Source organism: Cygnus olor, chromosome 7, assembly GCF_009769625.2.
Source record: "Cygnus olor isolate bCygOlo1 chromosome 7, bCygOlo1.pri.v2, whole genome shotgun sequence".
Taxonomy (NCBI): Eukaryota; Metazoa; Chordata; class Aves; order Anseriformes; family Anatidae; genus Cygnus; species Cygnus olor.
The window spans coordinates 37728819-37754257 of record NC_049175.1 but is presented as its reverse complement, the minus strand read 5'-3'; the positions used below and the strand labels follow the sequence as shown (position 1 = coordinate 37754257).

At 49.4% G+C, this 25439-nt stretch overlaps 1 protein-coding gene across 3 annotated transcripts in view; it reads left to right on the top strand.

Annotated features, from left to right (window-relative positions):
* STK32C (serine/threonine kinase 32C) overlaps positions 1-25439 on the top strand; it is an 87993-nt gene that overhangs the window by 42354 nt on the left and 20200 nt on the right. For 2 of the 3 annotated variants that reach the window (XM_040563790.1, XM_040563788.1), the window contains exon 2: positions 6893-6948. The exons of the other annotated variant lie outside the window; for it this stretch is intronic. In XM_040563790.1, coding sequence (XP_040419724.1) covers positions 6893-6948 — 56 coding nt within the window. The remainder of the gene's footprint in view (positions 1-6892; positions 6949-25439) is intronic. 3 annotated transcript variants of the gene reach the window in all.

Genomic DNA, 25439 nt, shown 5'->3' with positions numbered 1-25439 from the left:
TGTCATACCTCACAGGGCCCTAATTAGCAGGCCTTTCAGCCCAGATACGACAGTACCGTGATCGAACGGCTGCAGCTCCGCCCTGCTTTAGACTCGGTGCACTGGCAGAGTTTGACAGTTTCCCAGCGAGGTTTCGTTCCAGCTGCACGAGAAGCTCTCCTTCGCGCACGGAACACGGTGCTGCCGCCCAGGAGCCTGCCCGGGGTGGTTTGTGAGGGTGGCTCAACTTGTGTCCGTGGTGGAGCGCAGCCGCGGGGCTGTGCCTGGAGGGAGGCTGCCAGGAGCTGTGCCGCTTCTTCCTGCGACCCTTCCCACTCCTGGGCAGCACACCAGCACCCTCTGGGCAGTGCCTTCACCCCCACGGCAGGGCAGGGGGCTCCTGATGCACAGCACCTTGTGCACAGCTCCTCGTGCACAGCACCTCCTGCCCCCTGCCCCTGCGCCCAGGGGCACAAAGTGGTGCGGCTGTCCGGCCACGAGCTGAGGCAGCTCCGGCTGCGCGGAGGCGGCTCGGTGCCTGCCTCGTGTGCTGCAGCACTGGGCAGGATGCTGCTGTCTCGCCTTGGTGGCTCCTGGTAGGGCCACGTGCGGCAGCATGGGACCAGCTCTCGTGGTAGGACGCGGCACTGCTGGGGAGCAGCGCCCTTCTGTTCCAGGGCGAACGATTGGCATCGGCTTCGCTTTAATTGTCATCTTCCATAGGAATAAGAGCTCCATACGTGGACTTGAGAGAGTGTATGTAACACAGAGACAAATGCATGCCTACAGCAATGTCCAACAGAGGAAATAATGCTATAGGTACGAGCCCGAGAAACGCACCCAAGCACCGTTCACAAACCATCGCGTCCTCACCTGAGCACTCTGTCGACCTGGAGGAGCTGCCGCTGCCGTAACTCGGTGGTTTCGTCTGCGCACAGCCTCCTCGTGCTGCAGAGCAGATCTCTAGGGGAGGGCGAGGGGAAGGCCCCCGAGGGCTCGGCTCTGGAAGCAGCAGCCCAGCGGGTGCAGGGCAAGCCCAGAGACCCCCGGCGTGAGCGCAGCCCTGCGTGGGTTGCTCCCTGCCGCCCTGCCTCGTCCGCGGGCAGCCCGGCCCCGGTGCTCTGCCTGCAGCCGTCGTTGTGCCGTGCCTGCAGGGGTGAGGGGCAAATCCTGTTTTCCCTTTGGGGGAGCACCACCTGAGGACAGGCTTGCTTGGAAGCTGTTTAGCGAGCGGTACCAACGTAAAACGGGCCATTTACCAAGATCAGAGGCAGTTTTGCTGCGGGGCAGTACCCTTCTAAAAATACTTGCTGGACACATCAGAGCACTGAGAAACAAAACGTCTTTGGCCTTGGCCTCAGGGTGTTAGGTCACTACTTTGGTCTGGGCGGGCCGGAGGAGGCTGGTGAGCACCACGGGCCTCCCCCCGAGCTGCAGGGGGCGAATCGAGGAGAACTGCTGGGATCACTGCGCAACCTGCAGCCGCCTCGTTCGCCCCTCAGCATGCGGAGAGAAAGCACGTGCTCGTCTCCTGCGCTTGTGGCCAAGACCGCCGTGAGCTCATTTAGTGCTTGCTAATCTGCACCGACAGAGAGCTCGGCTGGGCGGTTAATGAATAGCCAGTTCACCCCTCTGGGTTGCTATTACCACGTAACGCAGTTCTTCTGGCAGAAACGGGGCTTGTAAAGCGTGCAGTTCGCAGCAGACAAGGTGCCGTACTGCTCATGGCGATCGCTCATGCCTCCTGAGCTTGCTGATGAAGAGGCAGATGAACATAAGACACTGGCACTCATTTGGAAGGCATCCTGGCCAATGTAAACAGTCGTTTTGTGCTAATTAGGAATGGGTTGTGGCCAATGCAAACATTCTCGTACCCAACATCAATAACGCAGTCTCCCTAAAATGACTTTGCAGTTGCTTTGTGTGGTGTATTTGATTCCTTGCAGAGTCAGAGATTCATTTTCATCATACAATAACTTACTGTTTTTACGTGACTTCAGAGTTGCTTCCTAATAGTATGTTTGAATCCTTATTTTCTAAAGGGGTTCATTTATAGCACCGGGCTTGTATTATACCTTTAATTTCTTTCATTATCTACCAGCATTCCCTGAGTTCCTGGGTAGTTAATGCTCACTTGAGTTCCCTGTCAGTCACGTTATTCTGTATTTCCATTTTTCTCACCCATGTAATCTTCTCTGTAGATATGAATAGGTAAAACAGATCAGCCTTACATGTTGGAGGCCAAACATGTTGCCTGGGCCTTTCCAGCGCACAAAGGAAAGCAGTGATTTCTTGTGCCGCGTGGAGCCTTCCTGCTAGAGAACCGATGCCGCGCTTTAGACCGCTGCAAGGGCTCTGGAGGAGTGGAGCAGAAGGGCTTCAGACGTGGGGAGGATTGCTGGTATCGTTCCCCACCGGTCTTTGCTCCCCTCTCTCCATCAAATACCTTTTTTTTTTCTTTCCCAGGTTGCTTTTACTTCGCCTCTAATTTTGATCCTCACTTGTATTTTTTCTGATCTTTCCAATTCATTCAGATTCATCCTCCAACTCGGAAGCTTTCTGTGTTGAGCCCTTCCTGTCCCTCTGCTGTCCTGCTTCTCTCCCGTGGATTTTAGCAGGCTCACCGCTGCCTTTGAAACTTCCTGTGGGTTTCCGTTGCAGTGACGTCTATGCTTACATGGTCTCTGTGCTACTTCCCTAGTCTGCCCACTGTCCTTGTTCAAGCCCTGCCCCTTGCTCTCAAACCTATTCCTGACCCGATGTCTGTGGATCCTGCACCGGTTCCTTCGGTTCCGTGCCCATCTCCCCCTCTGCGGTGCCCGCTGCGCCCGGTTCCCTGCGGGCTGACTGCTCTCGGGGTCCGTCCGCTGCCTCCTGGCTTTGCGGAAGGGCCCTTTCTTTCTGGCTGAAGTCGATGTGTGTGATTGCTTTTAAGTCTATCTAACTCTGCTTCCTTTGAGCTGAAACTCCGGGCGTTTTTTGGCAGCAAACTTGTGGTTAGCGTGGCCGCATATGAATGTTTCTACATCAATTACTGTGGTGTTTTCTTCCCGAGCTAGGCTGCAGTAATGTAATAGGTAGACATATGCTATTAATTATGCCAGCATATAGAAATGCATTAATAGAGAGAGTTGATCGTGCCGTAATTGTGCTACAAATTTGTTGTTAAAAAAATCAAAAGGGATTTTTTTGTCTTTAGCCCCATAGAGTCATTCTTGGAGCTGAGACCTCACTATTTTTATCGGTGAAGCTGAAAAACATGCAGATAAATAGCGAAAGGTTGTCTTGGTCCTTAAAATGTGATATCAAACTTTCTGTTTTCCTCAGATTTGAGGATGCAGGATATCAGGTTTACTAACCACACTCATTGTTTTCCTACTGTTAATACCAGGTCCTGACACTGGACCTTCACTTGGTGTCCACTGAGTATCTGAAGATTTGCGGTACTTTTGTCTTGTCATACTTTGATATTTTGTAAATAAATACAGAACGAACAGCAAAAATCTTGAAAACATTCCTAGTTTTAAGATAGTAAAGACTAAAAACTCGTCCGTGTCATATTGAGGCATGCTCATCCTTCTGTATAAAAAGTTGTTCTCTTTATTTCCCTGGCAAATAGGAGGAGCGGATCCAGTCTGCTTTATAACTCAGTACGTGCAGTGATTACAATGAAATCTTAATTGCAGAGATGTCAGCGCAGCACCTGGCCCTCTCTTGTGAAGGGGGCTGGACGGGGCTGCGTGAGGCTCGGGGAGGTCCAACAGGCACGTAAAGCCCTGCTGTCCTGCTTTCCTCGTGGTCCGGGGGCTGAGCACAAAGCGAGGCTGCGCTAGGCAAATCCGGGTCACGGTATTTATCTTTGTGGTTCACGCTTCAGTGCTTGACGTCAGGAAGAGGCATGTCTCTCTGGTGGTAAATACCGACAAGTTACGTCCAGCACTTTACTGAGAAGGTGCTACGCTGCTAACGAGCTGTTAGGGAAGTCAGTAGGAATATTTAGCTCAGTTTCCCCACGAGTTGCTATCGAAATTCCCGCTGGGGAGCTGAGCACGGCAGACGGCGTTGGGTGGCGGTGCCACCGCCGTGCCGCACGCCGCTGCCATGGTCGGCTGCGGAGCGGTTTGCAGGTCCCTCCCGCGGGTCCCTGCGGCCCAGCCTCGAGCCGGGCCCAGTGCTGTGCCCACGGACCGTGCCCGTCGAGCCGTGCCGCGCCGAAGGCAGCGCAGAGGGGGAGCATGGTCCCGTGCAGAGGCGGCAGCTGTCAGCTCCTGCTGCGGGGAGCGTGTGTCACGAAATCCCTCCCTGGCGTCCGTGACTCAGGCTCGTACAAGTCACCCCCAAATAGTCAGCTCTTCCGCTGCTGGAGCGCGACAGCCTTCCGCCAGCTCACAGAAAGAGGAGTCTGGAGCACACATAATTGTTCCAGGCGGGCTCGGGATTTCTGCTTCAGGGATGATCAGTAATGCTGCAGTGACACGTTGTCTTTTTTAGAAATACCGCGCACAAAAAGCAACACGCTGCTACTGTGCTTTTCTACTCAAATGTTGAGGTTTGCTTTTTACTTATTGGAGTTAATAATTCCTGAAGAAAATAATGACACTGGAAAAAAGTCAAGTTCATCTGACATCATCCGTACTTCAAATCAGCAGACTGGTGTATTTAATTTATCAAAAGTGATGTCTGCTGAGAGGTTCAAGGGCCTGGTAAATATTCATATCTGGATTTGTGTCTTGACTGCTGACTGGAACATGCTTTCTCTATCAGTTGTACTCATGGATATGTGAGAATGACAGCTTGGGGTTTGTTTTCTAAGTGGCGATGCTTTTCTACACAATATTCCAAACATTGTAATGAAGAATTGTCGAAAACCGTCCTCCTGAAGGGGTTCGCAGATCATGAGCGCTGGCGCACAGTTTAATTGCGAATGGCTTACTGTGCTTTAAACACACTCACTGTAATCATGTTTCCTCTTCGAATATTTCCTAGTGACCAAAGTTCAATTAATGGATTTGCGTGCATCTGGAAAAGCATTGGATCCGTTGCCCAGAACGCTTCAGCTGAAGTCTTTACTACCGAGCTGTAGCCGTGGTGTGTGCATTGCTCGGTACAGTCCTGTCCCTGGGGTGGTGGGAAGCCCTCAGCAGGGTGCTGTGCTTGGCTCCGGACTGCTCCTCCAGGGGTGGGCTCTGCCCCCACCAGGGAGCACCCGTCCCACAAGCTGCCCGCTGGCTCCCGGCCTTACCCGCGTCCTTGCCCAGGTCCCGTGGCCGCCTGGCCCTGCTACAAAGGCTGCTGGCTCTCGGAGACGGGGGGCGGTGAGGGGAGGACACCCCGAGCCTGGTGTCCCGGGAGGCTGCCGGGAGGGGGGCGGCAGCAGCCCCCCGGCATTTGGCGGAGTCGCCGCTGGAGCGCCCGGACGGGGCCGGGCCTCGGCCCTCAGCGCCCTGGGGGAGCGGGCCCGGCGCGTGGGAGACACGTGGCAGGAGCCGGGCCAGACTGTTCTCAGTTCCATTTGGCAAAGTTTTCTGAGTTCTTCTGCAGAAAATGTCCCACAAGAGTGACAATAACAATATTTTGGAGATAAGCCTAGCACAAAAGGATAATAGGAACTCCACGGGCATGTGTGGGCTTTTGATTCATCCTCAGAGATGACGGGCGTGCGTTTATTTAAGCTATGGGAGTGGGACTCGGGGTATTTATAGTGAATTCTTTGCTCCCACTCTTCCTGTGTGATTTCTGTCTCTGCTGTCAGTCACACGTGGGTCGGAGCACTCTCCTGCCCATCTCACGTATCATTCATGCTGGAAATCCCCAGGCCCGTAACAAGCGTTGCTTGGTCCAACTTTCAGGGCTTTCTGGGGAGGAAGGAAGTCCCGAGGGTCGTTGCAAGGCCGGGATCTGACGGCGGGCGCGCTGGCGGTTCACGGGTGCAGAGGTGCAGGCGCAGCCCAGCCCACGGCCGAGCCCCTGCGGCATGTCTGGGTGCCCGGGGGGCGCGGGGCTGAGCCCCTGCGGCACGTCTGGCCGCCCAGGGGACGTGGGGCCGGCTGTCGTGCAGGGTGCGTGTCCTGGGCTTCGTCTGCAGCCCTGCTGGCTGCCGCTGAGCCCTGGGGACGTTAAGGAGCCGGGTGTAAGGTGGCCATTGTGCAGCGGGACCGATGCTGTGCCTGCTGCCTCTGCTTCTGTGACAGTGCTTCTTTACTTGTTTATCCACGAGGCACTCCAATTATATGGTAGTAGGGATTGTCTCGTTATTGGTAGAAATAGACATTATTTTTTTATTTAAGACCACTTTTAGATCATAGCAGCAGGTTGGTAGAAATGATTTTGTTTGCAGCGGTTGCTGATGAAGGCAGTAGCTGAGGTGTTGCATCTGCGCTGTCCCTCCCGTCGTTACACCTCGCCGTGGCTCTGGAGCAAATCCCAGATCTGGTACGGGTGGGTTTGCACATGCAGAGAGCGGAAGCCAGTCCCCATCCTGTAAATGTTGTCCTTCGGAAGGCACAAACAACGCACCGACTGTCTGCTGCGTGTGCACAAGCGGTACTGAGCCGTGGGACGTGGCGAGCAGGAGCTGCCCGGCCGGGGGCGTGGGGCGCGGCGGTGTCCTTGTCACCGGGACTCCCTCGCTCGGGGTGTTCCCGCGGGACCCCTCCAGTCTCAACGCAGGTTAGGGCCGTATTTAACTGGTGCTAAACCGCCTGGTTAGCAAACGTGTTTGTTAGCAACTTCAAGCAGGTGAAAGAGAAGACCACTGAAAGAAAAGTGACTGGTGTCCTGCATCTTCCACAGGAGGCGGTGATTTCTAGTGAAGCTTGACCAATGCTCTTTGCATATCTCCTTGCCTTTTTAAATACACGATCTTTGTAGTAAAGCATTTACAAATTTAAATTGTTTTTTCTTTGTCTTGTAGTGAACTTTGACCACTTCCAGATTCTCCGGGCGATTGGGAAGGGAAGCTTTGGCAAGGTAGGCTTGTACGCTCGGTCCCAAGTTCCCCTGTACGTTTTATCAGGTGTCTGCTGTTAAGTACTTACCGTTTATTGAAACAGTAATGTTGCTGAAGTTAAGTATTTTTATTGTGGGGTGATGGCTGCTAAGTAAACACAGGAGAAACGCATTCAGGAGAATACTTTGTTGCCATAAGGCATTGCTTTAGTTCTTGGCATCTTGGTGAAACAGCTGCATTTTAGATTATGAGCACAATTGTGATCATTTTGTGGCAAGTATTCATTATGTTTTCTGTTCCTGAGGGGGCTTGTTGGTAGCGAGCGGTGACAGCTGGTCGGGAAGGAGCTGGAAGCTGTTCTGGGAGATGGATGGAGCTGACACGGTGTGGTCGGGAAGGTTCTCTGAAGCCTCGGGCAGTTTTCCCACTCAGAAATGAGTTCTGCTTAAGAGTTTTTGTTGCTTATCTTTAATAAGTTTTTTTTGCCAAGTATGTGGGAGAAGGGGGAGATGATGATCAAAAGCTGGATAGCTCTGAAAATCAACTATTGTTTGATTTGCTAGTTTATATTCTTCTTCCTTTTCCACTGACTCTCTGTCCCTGTATTTGCTGATTTTGTCACAGCATTTTATACCTTTTATTTGCACTGGGAGCCGAAAGCTCAGTGTGCGTGTATGCATGCACGAGACTTTGTTGCATTCCTACAGTTTCACAGTTATTTTGTCACCTGTGTTTTACCACGTCCCAGCGGTAGCCGTGTTCCTCTGTTTAACCAAGAGACCTGCATCCGATGGACAGGAGCCTTGGAGCAACAGCCCTGGTCAGGATTCATGAAAATTGCTGAGTTTGGTTTGTTACAATCTTCTCATGCAGTTACACAGCGTGGGGCTTTGTACCAGGATTGTGTTAGGTTGGGGCAGGGAAATGCACCTTTGGTTGGGCAAAATGTGTGGAATATTAAACATGTAAAATAGCACAAACTTTTAGAGGATGGTGCCAGCACCTTCATGTCTCCATACACTGCTAAGATAAGCTGAACACGAGTTGGTCGGTCGGCAGAAAGCTGTATCCCCTCATTTCTTTCTGGTCTGGTCGTCTTGGCTGGTTTCTGCCCATCCTGCTTCGATCAGCAGCTCGCTCAGCGTGGGTAAGGAAGCCTGGACCCGGCCCAGGAGGTGAGCTGCGCTGCCCTGCACTCCTTCACTCTGCTCCTGGCAGCTCCAGCGAGGCAGCGTCCCACCAGCCTAGTCGCATGCAGCACGGCCCCCTGCATTCGATGCAGCTCTAGCCCCCCGTGCCCCAGGCCCAGGTGCCTGGAGTATTTGCAAAAGCAGAAATGTCTCAGGATGTCTGTGGGACCTGTTTTGCCAGAAAAGATGACATTTTTACCAATTGCTGGTATTTTAAAATACTTTAGATGTGTCAGTAGCATGTCTTGAGAAACAACAGATGTACGTTCCCAGCCATGGTCTTGATGAGGTACAGTCCAGTTCTTAGAGCTGGGAGAATGGGCACTGGTAGTAGTAGCACCGTCGTTAGCACTACTTGCTCATGAAGATGTTTCCTTGCAGCCTGAGTTAACTGAGGTATCTACTGCATCGTTCTGGCACGCTCGGGGCGCAGTCTGCCCACACAGATCCCTGCCTGGCTTCGTTGTGAATTCCCACAGGATGAGGGCTAATGAAAATGTTATGCCAACTACAGCGTAAGGCAGGGAGAGGGTGGGTTTTAAACAGTCACCCACAATTGCACTCCTGTCTCTTGAGCAAGAAGAGGCAAAAGCTGAAAGCAGAGCTACATCAGATTTCTGAGGTTATGTTAGATGATGAAGAATGATTAGATACAAGCACAGGTCCTTCCTTAGGATAACAATATAAAGGTAAGGCAAGCAGCAGGGGAAAGTCTCTCCAGATGCTTCTGGCAAGAACAGGAAATCTGAGTCTTATGACTTCTGCTTATTGTCAAAGACCAAAAACCTAAATCAAAACCTTACTAAAAATAGCGGCTAACATTTATTCGAGGTCATACGAGGAGACTCATCCTTCCAGATGTAAACTTTCCAGAGAAAAGAGATTGATTCTGGTGAGCAGCACTGTGTGCTGGAAAATTACTTCTACTCGGAATGAAAAAAGGAGAAAAATTATTCTTGTGTCAGGGCAGGACCTTTTTGGCTTTGGAGAGCTACTCCTCACGGCTGCTTCCACTTCTGTTTAGGTTGAAGAAAGACTAAGTCTAGTGTGTAGCAGTCTGTCAGCCATCAGAACTGTATATACAGTTTCAACAAAATGCTGAAATGATTCATCTGTCATCCTTCTGGATAATTATGTCAATATGCTAAATTTCCTTTGATATTGGGAAAAACTTTTTGCATCTACAAAATCATTTAAAACTTGCATTTAATTATGGAAGATGTGGAACTACCTACCTGAAAACTGTTACCTTGAAATATATGAGTGATTTAGTTGCTTTGGTTGGTTTAGGCACTGTGTGCTCACATCCAGGAAGGTTTTTAGGAGCCAACGTCCCCGTCTCAAACTGAGAGTGTGAACCCTCGGTGCGCTCATGTAGGACCTGTGAAATTTGTGAAGCCCTGCGATCTGGTAGTGAAGGCACCTGGTCAGCAGCACCCTGCCTCTGGGTAGCTCTGGGCGGTGCATTTGCTTTTCCAGATTTTTGTTTCCACTCTCATTTTGTGCACCTCTCAGAACAGACTGCATGGTCCTTGGTACAGGCACTGGACAAAATGAAGCAAAAGGGAACCCAGAAATTGCCTTTGAAGAGACCGGAGAGTCCCTGAACTTCATCTCTGGGATGGCTGCAAAAACTGGCTGATTTTTGTATGCTAGAGTTAAGTTTAACCGTGTTTAAGGTACTGTTAATCAAATAAAGGTTGCGCTCAGTTCCTTACTCAAATTAGGAAATTTACAATATTCCCATATGTATTAGAGATAATATTATTTGGTTTACAGTATTTTAATAGGAGTGTTATGTTTCTCTTGTAGCACAGACTTCTTTCTCAGGCAGCAGAAGTTGCTCCAGTTTTAACTGGGCTGTGACCCGAGGAGCAGCAGCCAGGAAGGGGCTTTCAGAATCTGATGCAAGTTTTGATCCACTCTGTTGATGGGAAACTCGCTCCGAGTTTTGGTGGGCTTCGTGAGAGACGCCGTGAGACTTGGAAGTCTCAGAAGGCATTAGTTGCTTTGTAGGTATCTTGACATCTCCCTTTTCAAAGCTGACCTTTCCTGGGTTCAGGCTTTTTCAGTTCAAGCCAGGAGGCAGAAAGGCAGGTTGTTCTCCCCAAGGTTTTCCTTTTATCGGAGCTTCCATATGTGCTCCTAATCAGCTACCGCCTTTTTATTTTTGCTGAGGATTAAAGAACTGGGGTTATGGGGAGTTCGTTATTTTCACTTTACTGCTGTGAAGGAATAAAAGCGTATCCTAAGTTCCTCGGCTCGAATTCATGTCTGCTGTTGGGAATGGGGGGGTGAATCCAGGCTGGCAGGAAGAGCAGCGGCAAACCAACGAACATTGTCCCAGCCGGCGTGCCCCGCTCCCGGGTCACCCCCCGGGCTGTGGGCACGGGCTCTCTCCCGAGGGCCCTCGCCCCATGTGCTGCAGTGCTTGGCCCCGTGGCTGGCTTCAGCTTTGCTTTCCAATTGCATTTGACCTGGTCAGTATATTAACGAAGGCTCGCGAAAACAAGTAACCTGCAAAGATGAGAAGTTGAATTCTGGCACCGGTTTGTCCGACGAAGGCGGTCGTATCTCTCGTCACAGCGCAGCGTGAGGCGTTCCCACCGCCAGGCTCCTCGGCTGGGGCCGCGCGGCGGTGGCCAGGAGCCGCCTGCCCCACACACCTCGTGCCGGCCCCGGGAGGGCGGCGGGGAGCGACCTTTCCAACCAAAGCTTGCTCTTAACGTTGTTTGCTTTGCAGAAGTGCTTTAACTTCGTGACTGTGTTGCTTTAATAATTCACACAGCCTGAAGCTGGGTATTGTAAAGCTTTAATCCATTTTCTAAAGGTCATAGATGCCCATCCAGTAGATACACGATAGATAAAATTCCCCTAAAGTCTATTCTCAACCGAGTGCCTCTTTGATATCAACACAAGCTTTATCCTTTCTCCTTTTTTTCCCAGTTTTATAAATGTTGAATATTCCCCCAAAAGAAAGGCTAGAAACATAATCCTCTGACATTAAACCACCACGGATATTTTTTTTCCCTTTTATCTCTCTGCCCGTGCTGGAGCAGGTGCGAGGCCGAGGTTACATCCGTGCTGCGGGTGGTTTCAGGCCACGTGTTGCTGCGAGGTGTCAGCCCCGCAGCTCGCCCCACACCTCCCAGCAGAGGGACGTGTCCCTGGAGGGCACCACAAGAGGAGGTGCCCTGGCCAGCAGGGCCAGCCGGCTGGGGACAGTCAGGCGAGGGGCCTCCCGAGGCCTGGGGCAGTGCGGAGGGTCTCCGCAGCCACGGAAGAACCAGAACAGTTCAGGGCCCGTCCTGAACTGGTCCGATGTGGTCCAGCAATACCTTGCCATTAGCATCTCAAGCTGCGAGAGCAGCAGGAGTGAAATTATTCGGCAGCTTTTTCTGCTACGTGGTTGTGAACAAAGTGAACGTTTTCATCTGAAACGAGGTCTGGGACACGATAGTGCACACCGCACCGAGGACATATTTGGGGTTTCTGAAGGATCAGCCTTCTTAAGGTAGTGATTTATAAAAAAAGCTACCCGCTTTTGTTACCATTATATACCCAGGCCCTTATTAATCCTTGCATCTGAAACTGCCTGGGGTTTATTTCAGCCCCCGGCATTCCTGGCGGATGAGTCACGTCGGCGTGGGGTGGAGGTGGGACGGAGGTGGGACCGATGCTGCCGCCAGCAGCTGGGAGGCTGTGGGCTGGCAAAGCAGCGTTGGAGAGGAGAGGGTGGAAACAGCCGCCTCCCGAAACCTGCTGCGGCGCTGCCTGGCGGCTCCGGGGGCTGGCTCCTGAGCAGGGTAACTTCACTCTGTGCACTCCTTTCTCATGCGGCTTCTTGGCTTACCACTTGGATGCCGCTGTCCTCCTGAGTCCTGAAACCTGCTGTTTCCTGCGTGGTGGAAGATTGGAGGAAAACGGGAAGCCAGTTGTAACTCATGGCATTTGAATGTGACGTTTGTTCCCAAACAGCGTCCAACCCTGAGCTCACTCCAGTTTGTCCACTGATTCTTTCCATCTTGTCTCGGGGAAGTGCCCTGCATATTTTGATTAAGCCTCTTGATGGGCTAAGGTTGGCTTTCCTGGGGCAGTATTTGCACTGTACTTATTCACAAGTGCACGTTCGTGCTCGCATACCTTCCTCCTTACACTTCCCTTCCTAGGCGATGAAGGGCAGATGCAGACAGCACCTTCATGGTGTTCTTTGGGCTCCGGTAGCTGGCAAAACACCACAGGTCATGTATACAACCAAGAATAAAATTTTGATCTGAGCTAGCCTATCCTCTTTACTGACTACAAGATAAACCATAGGATGTTTTCACTCTGCTCATCCCCAGCACTTGATAGACGTGCTCCACGTTGGGCTTGCAGAGCTGTTGGGGAAAGCGCCTGCTTACCCCTCTCCTGAAATTTTGTCACCTTCTCTTGTCGTTTCTCATCAAAGTGCACCAGCACTGGATAGGTTCTAGTGTCCATTGCCAGAATAAAGCCTGTCTGAATTAAAACAGACCAGTAAACTTGGTGTGATGAATTGATGAAAACTCCTTGGTGTTTAATCATACAGTTTAATTAACGATGGAGCCTTTCCCTCCTGGGTCTGTCTTTTGCATCGTCTCATTGTTTTTCGCAAAGCCGAGAGGAACTTTTATACCTTCTAGACATCCACCCTTCTGTGAAATTTGGCTGAAACTGGCCAACAGTTCTAAAAGTCAGTAGGAGTAAATATGAAAAAATCACATATCCTATCTTTCTTAGCACCAGACACAAATTTTTATTCATGAAGCCTCGTTAAAGGCAGCAGACTCAATCCCTTGCGGCATGCGCCTGCATTGTAATGCAGTTGGCAGCGGAGCTCCTCTGTGGGAAAACCTGAGTCCTGGGCTCAAGGAGCGGCTCTGGCCGCGGGGCAGTGGCGATGTCCCCGGGCACCCCGTCGGGGCTGGCAGCCAGCCGCAGCGGGCAGAGCAGCTGCACACAGCGCTCTGGGGCTGGGTGCTGCCGCGGGGAGCACACGTCGGGGCTGTCACAGCCCCAGCGGCGACACCTCGGGGGGCGGTACGCCAGCACTATTTATATGTCGGACGTTGGCGGTGTGATAAACCGTCACTAGCAAGTGTAATGGCACGAAGTGATTGAAAAGGGTAGAGAGAAGGGTACCGAATGGTCCCGTCCTGCGTTTCTGTCATCCTTGCCTCGCTCCTACTCTTTGATTTTGTTGGCCCCAGGGATGTAACTAGTGCCTTTCCCTGGCATCCAAACAAGTTGTGTTTTGTTTTTTTTTTCCAGTGGTTTTCTATCCCCTACCACCTACAAACTGTACAAAACGAAATGGAAACATGTATAAAATGTCTTTAATTGTATGTAATTTTATGTAAAGCTTTTGGTTTTCCAAAGCCGAGCATTAAATGAAAAGGCAAGGAAGTTGTCACCCCGAGAGTATAAATGGAGACGTAAGTGGGAACAGCTCCTTTATTCCTCTATATCTGTCTTTTGTCTGGGCCTTCCCTATGGAGATCCGCACCCAGGGCAGCGATGCCGGCAGCTCCACCGCAGGGAGCTGTGAAGTTGATCGAGTTGGAAGCCGCGGTGGGTCAGGAAGGTGCCACCGCTGTCCCTGGGCAGACTGTGGTGCTGTGGAGGCAGCCCTAAGTACCCGCAGCTCCCACGCGGCGCCTGAGCGGAGCGGGCCCAAACGTCGCCATGCCCATGGCAAGGGGGCCGTACGGCTCGGAGCCTGGCCGGGCCGCAGGGCCTGCCCGCGGCCTTCCCACCCAACGCGAACGTGCCGCCGGCCGGCAGAGGCACAAGGCCAGGCGCAGCCACGCAGCTCGCTGCGGCCGCACGGCGCTGCCGCTGTACGGGCCCGCTGCTGTTCGTTTGAGGCGGCCCAAGGCTTCACCGGCCCTGTACGTTTCCTCAGTGCCTTCTCAGTCCTAAAGTCACGCAGTGGTAGGCATATGTAATGCTTTCCTACAGCAGTTTCCAAAAGGTCGTTAGTGGGAGGAAGCCTAGACAGCAAATCCATAATACATCTTCCACATGACATGTTTGTGTACAGACTGTGAAGTTCTTGTTTGCTATAAAGAGTAAAATGATGCAGTGCCGTTACAGTGCAGGCAAAAGAAACGACTCCCAAGAGGGTGCAGCTCAGTCCTGTGAGCTGGAGGCACAAAGCCAAGCTTTCCTAGGGCATTTTCTCTTTCCTCTGCAAATCCCTTGTAAGAGTCCCACAGTTGTGTCCAGCTGCCCAAAATTAGAGGAGCTGAAGCTCTTGTGGATGGGAACATCTGGCACGTTTCACGTGCCCTTTAAAAACAGGTGTTTTTTTCCGATTACGTGTGGCTATGGCAAATGTATCTTTGATTATTGTATTTGCACGTTTACGTCGTCATGTCCAAGTTAGCGCCCTGACAATTTAGGACCACAGGCCGGACCCTTTAGGACATCATTCTGCCATATTCCTGGCCTGGTTTTCTTTCACATCGTTATCTCTGCCTGGACTTGGGTGAACCATTAGCTCTCGTTTGCGGTCTCCTGCCAGACGAAAGCCATGCTGTGTCCCGGGTCTGAAGGTAGCGCTGCTTTCGTTGTTCGGACAAACAGGCGGGCCCTGCAGCAGCTGCCATCGCCGTGTCTCCGGCACGTGGGTGGCTCTGCCGGGAGCGCGCTCCCAGAACCGCTGCAGGGGATGGATCCCCTGGCCTGGGCGAAGGAGCAGCGTCCCGAGGTGAACCACAAGACCGCTTCTGCCCATCGATACAGTGAATGCTTGTGTGGCTTGTCTCAGCTGAAAGTATTTGTCACAGATTTTTCAGTGTATGCCTCAAGGATAAATAGCTGTTTCCTGCTTGAATTCTTCCTTGCTCTTACTCGTGACTGTTCTCAATATTAAATTCTCACAATATCTCCTGCCCCCCTGGCCCCATCTAAGCCACAAATGCAGTCTCATTCCTAGACTTGGATTAAAAAGACCTTTCTGTGGATTTGTGTCTGCTGGATGTCAGATGTCTTTGAATCAAACATTAATACTCGTGTTCAGAAGGGCCAGCCTAATTACAGGGTAGGGAGACAGAGAGCTGTAGGTCTTTTGAGGGGAGGAGGAGATGCTGTAGCACCCATTGCAGTGATGGCAGCAGATGCAGAAGTGAAAAAGCTGGAGGTCGTGTTCTTCCAGCATTGCTTGTAAGGGAAACTCCGGCTTGGCTGTGTTCATCTGTAGTCTTTGCAAAGAGGCCGTGCCTCTTCTTTGACGGTGCTTTGACAGCTCTCTGTGCCAGCCGCGCAGCCAACGTGCAGACTGCTGATCTAACATGGCCAACATTAAACGTCTTGTTTTTAAAAAAAAAAAGTGCCCTGCTTTCCTAATGTTAATTATAAATCTCTCAGTGGCTTAAATATGGCTAGCATTTGGATCTTTTTTTTTGTTCTGACAAGCAATCATACAGCACACCCCCACAAGCTAGTTAATTGAACCAAGAGCATGGGATATTTCAGCATCAGATGCAGGATTTGGCAACAATTAAATTTAAGCTAAATTGGATGTCCAAATCATCTGCAAGTCCTTAGAAGCTGCAGTTTATGAGTTTTGAGTGTTCTGTTCATGCTGGTGGTTGGACAATCCAATTACGAACCACTTAATGTCATAAATGATAAGTAACATGTCCTCTGTTCTTATGAAATTTGGAACGTGTTAGCATGATACAGCAAATATTCCCTAAGCACTTCTACATGAGTTTATTAGAGTAAATATTTTCTGGATTTACCCAGAGGATTATGGGGTGTGCCCTCTTTGTTATTCTAGGCAGCACCGTGATTCAATGATGTTTGTAGAATGAGACTTGCTCCTTGTCTTCTCGTGATGTATTTGTTCTTGTGGATTGGATCAGCATTCAAAGAAGTCTGAAATTCTTGACTTCCTATGCAAGTGTCTGTGCACTGCTTAGAAGCAGATCTGTTCCTCATAGCAATTGTACCGACATAAATCCAGAGAAGCTGCACTGGGTACGGCTCCATTCTTCTGTTTGTACAGTGGTGAATACAGGAGCTGCCCACAAGCCAACAACGGTAATTGTGATTTTATTAATGATCATAAACATAGATGATTTGTTAGAGGCTGCCTTCCTTTTGCGGGTCATTGGCCCCAACGGGAAAGCACCAACATTATAGATTTGAGCTACATGCTATGTTTTAAGTTGTGTAATGTGCCAGGTCTCCCGTGTCTGTATGTGTCCTTTAAAAGTGGCAGGATATGGTGCTGGCGTAAGATCAACTCTTGTAAATGGTCTGTGTTTTTCCAGGCAGTCTTTATTTATACCTCTTATTCCCTGGGAAGCAGATGAGCCGTACAGTCTCACTACCTAATTGTATTATAAAAGCTATACAATTTGCCACATTCATCTAGCCCTGGTAGCCTCAGCCCTGGTTATTTATGGGGCTCAAAGCCATTATGTCTGACCACATTCCTTACAAAACAGGGGGATCCTGGAGTCCTTTGGGGTAAATACAGGTGAGTGTTTCCGACACACTTTTCCTCTTTAGGCAGTGGTTCATACAAGGCATGCCCCTCGTGTCCGAGCGTGCCACCCAGTCCTTTCCATCAGTGCAGCGTTGCTGTTCGTTCGCCGGCACAGTGTGTGGACACCGTCACATCTGATGCCTGCAAAGTGTGGTCAGAAATGTCTGGAATTGCCAAAGTACACCATACTGGATATTTTCCAAAGGGTTTTCATTCTCTCAGTGCCTGGAGAAAGTTTCCTTAAAAAAAAAGTGCCCTCAGAATACCTGCTTCGTGAGGAAGCGTTTCAGGAAACCAGCAACTCATGCGTTGCACAAAGGGGAATGTTTTGCCAGTGACAGGTGGGCGCTGCTCTCCCCAGTTGCTCAGAGCTCAGTGTTTGTCTGGATGCTTTCTGATAATGAATTAATTCAGCCAAGCGCAGTGCACTTCTCAAATGCTTGCCCAGGCACAGAAAGCTTCGCTCCGTCCAGCTCAGGGACGGGTGCTGCGGGGGTGAGCTCGCTGGGTCCCTTGCGTGTAGCACAAGCGAGGGGCTTGGTTGTGCACGTGGAAAGCTGTTCTGGAGCACACCCGGCATCCTGGGCACCACACTGCTCTTCAGCAGTGGAAAACCTTTTTCCTAACGTGTCCAAACTGTTGTGCACTGTACTCTCTGTTTCTCATTTAATTCTCCCCTCAAGATGGATGGATTTGGGGAAGAGAGACAGAAATGACTAATTCTCATGCCTGAGCTGTATTCCTGTATTCTATTCTGTCATTTAGGTACCTAGGTACCTGCTCTTTTTTTTTTTTTTTTTTTTTTTTTTGTCTCTGTTGTTGTATCTTTCTGCTAATGCTTTAATGCTTTCAGCATTGGGGAAACAGGAAACAAAAAAAACAGGAAAACAGAAAGGTCAGGCTGCTCAGCCTGTCGCTACTGAAGAGGTTCTTAGAAAATGGCCATAAAATAAGGCTTTGTAAACAGCAGAAGTAGAATGTGGTTTCCATTAGGTTTGAGTTCTTGAATGCTGCTTCCCTCCATCTGTCTTTCCCTTAATAGCGCAGTTGGGAAAACGCAGCGTATGATATGACCGTACTGCAGTGGTACAGCTGCTAACGTGCAGTTAGGGGCTGTCAGTACAAGACAGCAATGGTAGTTTGCTTGCTTTTTCCTCAGGGAGGCATTGCTTTGGTTTCTCTTTGCCTGATTTTTTACACAACCTGCAAGAAATCCATTTTTGTTAAGACATTTAGTTTCTTTCAGTTTTTACACAACCTGCAAGAAATCCATTTTTGTTAAGACATTTAGTTTCTTTCAGTCTTGGTTGAAGTTGGTTGCTTCAAAAGTTACTCGGGAAGGAAGAAACTGGACAGTCAGGACAGACAGTTTGATGGAAGTGCCTTGTTTCCCATGGAATGAGGGTAACACCAGTGCTGCAAGAAATCTGAAAGCCTTTTCCACTCCAAGGGAGAGTCGCTGTGTCAATTTTAGCAGTTATTTATCTAGACTGTTACTAACGCTATCTGGTGCTGGAAGCTGTGCATTGCTGTTGAGGATCCCCCAGCAGTCTGTTTCAGTATCTTACTGTGCCTAGCCTTAGAAACTTTCTCCCAGTAAGTAACCTGAATCTTCCGTGTTGCCATTTATTACCTGTGCTGTTGACCTTGGATATAAAAAATAAATTATTCTCTTCTGATTTGCAGCATCGTTTGGTGTATTTGGGGATTTATGTCTCCTTCAGTCAACCCTTTTTAAGCCAACGAGCTCATTTCAAGCAGTTTTTCTTCATAAGACACTCCCTTGCTCTCTTTTGGGCAATGTATCTGATTGTTCGTGCCCAGTTGCCGTACCCAGCCCTGGTCCCCAGGGGTTCATGGCACTTCTCAGGGCCTGCCTGCTGTTGGTCAAGACCGTTCCGCATTCCTACCTGGTGTGCAGCGCTCCCACTCTCTCCCAGCTGCTTGTTTGCCATTATCAAGGTCATTAGTGAAAACAGTGAACAGCACCCGCTGCAGACTGCGCACCCTCTCCTTTGATACCACTCTCTGTTTGGACAGTGAGCGGCTGCCTCCTCTAGGGCCGATGTGACCCCCATTGTTTTCCTTGGAGCGCGTACTCCTGAGGCCGGGGTGGAGAGCATTTCCAGCGAGGTGGAGTCTGAAATAAATATGCTTCAGGTGTTCTCCCAAAAGCTGAGTCCTTTGGGAAATTGTGTTGTCTCTTCTAGTCATTTTGTCTATACTTGTAAATAAGGTTACTTCCCAATTCGCCGCTTATCTCCTAATTAACATGAGGGTTTTTTCGACATGGATCAGTCCCTCAAAGAGAGATAGCAGCTCTAATTGGAAAGGAAGGATTTATCTTAAGATGCAGTCCTTGTGATACCAGGCTAGTATTTTCTCTTTCCCCAAGTTGTGTCAGCCAGTTGTATCAGCTCTGAAGTGCTATTAGAGACTTTACACGCGCAACCTTCAAATTGTCAAAGACCCTACGCACAACATACCAGCGGAGTTATACTCTCAATTCACATAAAATATACTGTACTCATTTTCTGAGAAGTCAGGTTTGTGTTGGAACAGGTGAAGGATCTGTTGTCAGGGTTGTCGATAAACCATCATTCTAATAATGTGTATGTACACCAACTTTCTTTTTATAAAGTAGGGGGTCATAGCCGTAGGCTGCCTTTATATGTGCAGCTGTGCTTGATTAAAAATATATTATAATAAAATATTACAGTATAATGAATGTAAAAATTACATATGATATTATATTGATATTAGAAGAAAAAAGTAAGTTAAGACAACTGCTGACCCTTTTTTTACAAAGAATTCAATATACAGGTTGAAAATGGACTATGTCAGCATGCAGTAGCGTGCAGAAGTTCTGGGCAATAGCAGCGCAGTGGAGCTGTTAGACAGATAACTGCACCGTCATGTAATCGGTTTGTGCACTGAATGAGGAGAGCTACGAAACCACAAAGGAGCCACTGATTTCAAGGTGCTCTGCACAAACATGGGAAATTATTTTAATCTTTACATTGCAAATTCTATGTTTTTATAGTTGTGAAATGCCTAATTTGGCAACCTTTTGTGTCAAAGCGTATTTTAGTTAGAGGAAGCGTCTCATAGTTGATAATTTTAAGTACATATTGGGCAGTAAATACTATAAGATGTAAGACAGGACAACTCACTGAAAAAAATAGTGAAGAAAGATTATCATTTATAGCAGCACTTTAGGAACGGCTTAGACTGATATTAGAGCGATCTTCAGTGCCAAAGACAAGATGGACCGAACAACTTCAGCAATGACCTAATGTCACACAGGCAGTGAGACAGGAGAGCAAATAATTTATGTATGAAGCATTGTCGAGTAAGTGACGGATTAGGGTTTATTCACATTCGTTGGCAAGCGTATGGAAAAAACCATCATTTTCCATGGTCATTCAGAAAAAGTAGAGTGTTACGGAAATATCCAAATGCAATACCAGATGAATCTGCTGAAAGGTTCTAGACACGTTCATTTATAAAATGTGGATAGCAAAACTGATGAGCGATGAGCTCCGTCATTGCCGTGCCCCTTGCCATGCCCCGTGCCGCTAACCCAGCGAGCACCGCTTGCTGCGCCGGAGTTCTCCCTGCGCTGGTCACGCAGGGCTGCACGCGGTAGCTGCTGGCTCTTCTGGGTGCTTGGCTGAAGGCACAGCGATTACTCAGCTGAGTAACTGCTGTCTGCTGTGCGTGGGGATGTTTGTGGTGATGGGCCGCTTGAGGGACGGTGAATAACTCAGCAGGATTAATTAGCGGAAGCATAAAAGCCCCACAGTGCCTAATGGGAGAGCTGCAGTAGGAAGATCCTCTTCTGTGCTGTTGAGTGCTCAAAGCGTATTTCTTCATTTTGGTAATACGATACTGTTCAGTGGTGTTGGGTAGGTTTGACGAAAGGCATGTGAGGTAGAGCCCTGGCTTCTTAGGAGCATGTTCCCCATCCAGGCTGGAGGCAGCCCCTGGGCTGTTGGTAGTCCACGTGCCCGTCTGCCCCCGCCCCCTCTCCCAGGAGACACGGCTCGCCCCAGCACGCCGTGACAGGAGCTGGTGGCTAGAAGGAATTGCAACGGATTCGTCGTGAGCAAGGGACTCGGTATGTTTTGTGTTTAGTTTCTGCACTTGCAGAGGTGGGTGCTGGAGCTGGAGGAGACGTCGCCTCGAGGAGCTGCCATCGCATGCACTTTATTGGTTTTTTCTAAAGAAGGGTCGACAGCGGTTTTAACCACAAGTTATCACTAATGCTCTCCCTTCTGAGATGGAGGTTTCTCACTGGTACTTGTGCTGCTTGTACCGTGGTAGTTCGGGGCATGTTCTCTGAGGGTGGCGCTCCAAAGGCTTCGTGTTGAGTGTCGGACAAAGGGAGAGTAAAGCTATGTTTGATCACGTCCTGCAAGGTCTAGGTCTGAACTGTCCTTTTTCCCAAGGGAAGGATAGTGGGGATTTTAATGCAGTATTAAAAAGGAAATATGAACAGATGGAGCTATAACCTGGCCAAACTTCCATCCCGCCAAGTTACAGGCTTCAGACCTGGAGCTGATGGAGTAATTAGTGCTCAATGCAGCGCGCACAATATGTACACGCAGGCGTTTGCTGTCAAGTAGCAATTGTTTACACTTACTCTGATTGCTGGCTGCCAGTTGGCAGACCCAACACTCAGTGTCAAAATCTGAGAGGTTTTCCTATAGCTTTGGCATATTAGCTGTTTTTAATGAACTGAAGTGAGCTTTGCTCACCTTCTGCTGGGAATCACTTCACAATTTGCTGGCATCTTAGGTACAAGCATCTGCACTGTGATAGCTCTCATGGTTGCTTCGCAGTCCCTTGGGCCTGCCGCTGAAAAACAAGGTCTTTTGGTACAGGGGACCTTCGCTAGATGAGATGTCTACCAGGGCAGATCTCTTCGTGAGAATTTGGTGATAAACACATCAGTGCAATGAAGCAAGCTTCTGCCAGTGGAACATTAAGCAACTGGCTGCAAGTTTCATTAAATTCCTCCTGAAAGTTTTGCATTGTGGATCACGAGTACTGCCTTCTTCCTTGGCTGCGAAGTTACACCTGCATTTATTTACTTCAGCAATGGAGACACTTGTGCCTGGGAGGCACGTTGTGGCAGCAGCACAGCAACCTAGCTGTTAGGGCACACCGCCCTCGGTGCCATTGCCTGGCAGCAGCTTTTCAAGACGAGCGATGAGGTTTTTCCAGATAGCACAGGGATTGTTTTGGCCTTGGGATCTGGAATAGCTACAACATTAATTTATGTTCAGAGATTAAATAAAGCCCTCCATTCTTCATTGGAAATAATTAGGTTTCCGTCTGCTCCCAGGTTTTATCAAATATGTAACTAAAAAAATCATCTTGTCTACCTCTTTGACCGGCGTATAGAACATCACAGAATCTAATTATGGCTGTAATGAAAGATGACTCCAAGTACAAGGCTTAACTCAAACTGTTTGTCAGCCTCAGGAAGATGTATTTTCCACATTTTATTCAGAAAAGACTTGTTAACTGGAGTTGTCTACTGGGGTCCAGATGCTCACAGAAATGCGGGGATTGCTGCTGATGTGGAGTAAGCGCTGGGCCCAGGGTGGGTGCATCCAAAAGGCAGAAAGAAGACGGGTCACAGTGTGCTCGGGGGGTTCTGCAGGTCGGTGGGACTTTTCACTGCTGTTCTTTGAATAATATTAAGACCGGAAAATCCTAGCAGAGGGATGGGCATGACTGAAGCTGTACAAAAATGTAGGTGCCTGTCAGGCTTCCCTGGAAGTGTGGCAGCTTCAAAACACATCTCCCTGGTTGTCCTCCCGGCCTCGCGGCAGAGGAAAACAAGATGCCGGTCCGCTTTCAGACACTCACAGGCGTGCTCTCGTGTGTCCCTGAGGTCAGCGAGTCCGGGCAGTGCCACACGGAGGGCATGTATTCGAGGCTATGACCAAAGGAACAGTCTGCTTACTTCGGTGTTGCAGCGTTTAGTAAAGACGTCGGATTTTGAGGTAGTTGACAATGACTTCTGTCAAGCAATGAAACCATATAGCCGGTGTGCACGAGGGGAGAGGGTGAGGGAAAAAGGCAAACAAAACTAAAAGACAGTGCTTCTTTTCCTTTTTTATTTCTTTGGTTTATATGCTGTCACATCCTTAGTTTTTCCTTGTTTATTTGGATTAATGTCTCTGATGAGGTATAGAAGTCTACGTATTTTTTGGAGCTGCAAGTCAAATAATCACCCATACCCAAAACTCGATTACAGAAACATCTGCTTAATGTCTGACTAGATGTTATTTTCTCAGCGTGACATGAAAAGGAAGTGTTTAATCTGAACCATGCAAAATTGCTTTAAATCACAGGATTCAGAGCTTGTGGATAACATTCTGCATTGTCTCCTCAGTAACTCTTTCAGGAAAGTTGGAAAAAATTCCGAGATAGACACCAGATAGAAGAACTCAGCGCCCACCTTGCTAGATACAGGAACCAGTAATGAGTTTTTCGGGGGGGGGGGCGGGTTGTGTGTTGGTTGTGTTAACATTTAGATGCAATTTATGTCAACAGCAAGATAGAAATAGAAATAAAAATAAAATAAGAAATAAGGTTCATTTTGAAAAAAAAAATCAAAGCAAAAAACAAACAAACCAAAACAAAACAAACCCTGCAATGGCAGCTTTGCATGTGTTTGAGCACGCTCCCAACTGTCCCTGTTGTACGTGTTTTCCTGCCCCTTGAACACAGAGGAGTGAGCACGATACAGATCAGTCCGGTCTGTGGAACTCACAGTTCTGCAGATTTACACAAGAGCATGAACGCGTTCTTAAGACCAGACAGCTAAAGTTACTGAGGCGTGACACACTGAGGTGTTGTCTTGAACAGCAATTTTTATTTTAGGTCGGAAGAGGTTTTCACCTCTATCAGACGCAACTGAGAAAGGGATTTTTGATGGAAGTGTTGACATGACCTGAAAACACCAGCAGGTTTGCTGTGAATAAAAGTTTTATCAGCTACTGTTACAACTTGGCTGTAGCAAACAGCCATGCTGAATTAAAGAGGTTTTAATGATCTATGGTGTTCTCACAAACCAGTCCTTCATCAATCTTGCGATAAAGCGTAATTTTCAGCAGGGAAAAAGTGAAACGGCAAGACTCCATGAAAAATATCTTAAGGTATAAAATATGGGGAGGTGTTCAGAATAAAAAATAAAATCAACTCTTGAGGTAAGGATGTGAAAGCAGATGTGTTGAGCTGCTAACCTTGTTCTTAGAGCATGTCTGCTGAGGACTGTAGGCTTTTTCCATTCGTTGTAACTTAATACCTTTTAATTTCCTTTATACCTGAGTAAATGGGTTCTGATTTTGACCTTTGCATCTGAAGAGGGAACTGTGTTATTAAAATATTTGCTGTTGTTCTTTGAGATGTAGCTATAATGTGGTCCAAACTGGCTGAAATTGATAATTGCTGAAAAGCTGCTTATGGTACCAGCTTGCTCTGGAGGCCAGATGCCCTCGTCTGGGTGCAGCCCAGCACACAGGACAAGACCTCTCACAAAGGCCATACGGAGCTGCTGTGCCAGCCGGTGTGCCCTTTCCAGGAGCCTAAAAATGTGGAGGTACTTGCAAAAAACAGCAGAGTGCAGCAGGAGTGCCTACTGGTGCTGTGCGTGGCCCAGTCTGCGAGCACCAGCGTCCCACCCGCACCAGTTATGACCAGAGGTGGGAGCAGCGATTTCAGCATTACACCTGGAGGTGTACGTCGTTTTGAGGAGCAGAACTGCACAGGTGAGCGTCCAAATGCAGCACTGCTGTGCCGTGCAGGCCCGGCCCTGAGCAGTGACCTTGGCCTGATCCCGTTCAGAGGCACGGCCGAGGGGTGGAGGAGACGAGGAAGGGCTGAGAAGCGCTGTCGTCACGGCCAGCAGCCGTGCAAGCGTGTGTCACTGTGCCTCATTCGTCAGCGTCGCATAGTACAGGAGATTGCTGTGCAGATTGCCACCGGGATCAGGGCTGCAGATGTCCCATTCTTTACACGGGTCTTTGTGTGCTGGAGATAATAGTTGGGGAAAACACTGCCAGAGACACTATTGTCAAAAGTGTTCCCAGAACAAAGTTCTGGTTAAATAAGCTGCATAATCAAAGCAATGAAGGCTTTTGATTGTTTTAAAGTATGTTTTTACTCAGGATCAGACAGTATTACAGCAATGGGTCCCCTCTGAGAGCTCCTGCAGCACCCACACCAGTGTCCCCAGCCTCTGCGAGTCGTTGTGCCGGCTCCTGGGTCAGCTCCTCGCCAGCAGCCGTGGGGCTCAGAGGCCTTGGAGGGGTCAGCGTCCTGGCGGTGCTGGGCACCTCATCGGGGCCTGCTCCTGCTGCAGGTTCCTGCACTCCGCAGCACACGTCCCGTCCTCTGGGATCCGTCGGTGTTACTGTTGTGTGTGTCAGGTAACCCTCAGTTCCCCTTTTGTTCCCAACCCCTCCTGCCCAGCCTGCTCGGCTTCGTGCTCCCCGTGGCTGCTCTCGGGCTGTGCCCGAGCGCTTCTGCCCTTCCTGCCTCCTGCGCTGTGTCAGGGCGCTGGGAGGGGACAGCTCCTGCTCAGGACCCAGCTGCCAGATGGCTGCTTTCGTCAGAGCCAACACAAATGGGGCCTTTTCGGGAACACTTTAGATCGGCTAAATCTGATTTGGTAAATTTGAGTTGATTTTGTCAGATGCTGTCGGTGTTTCACATCTGATGCAACCTCTAGCTCAGTGCTTCTTTTGCTTTGTAGGAGCTGGTTTTCCATGGCTGGTAACGC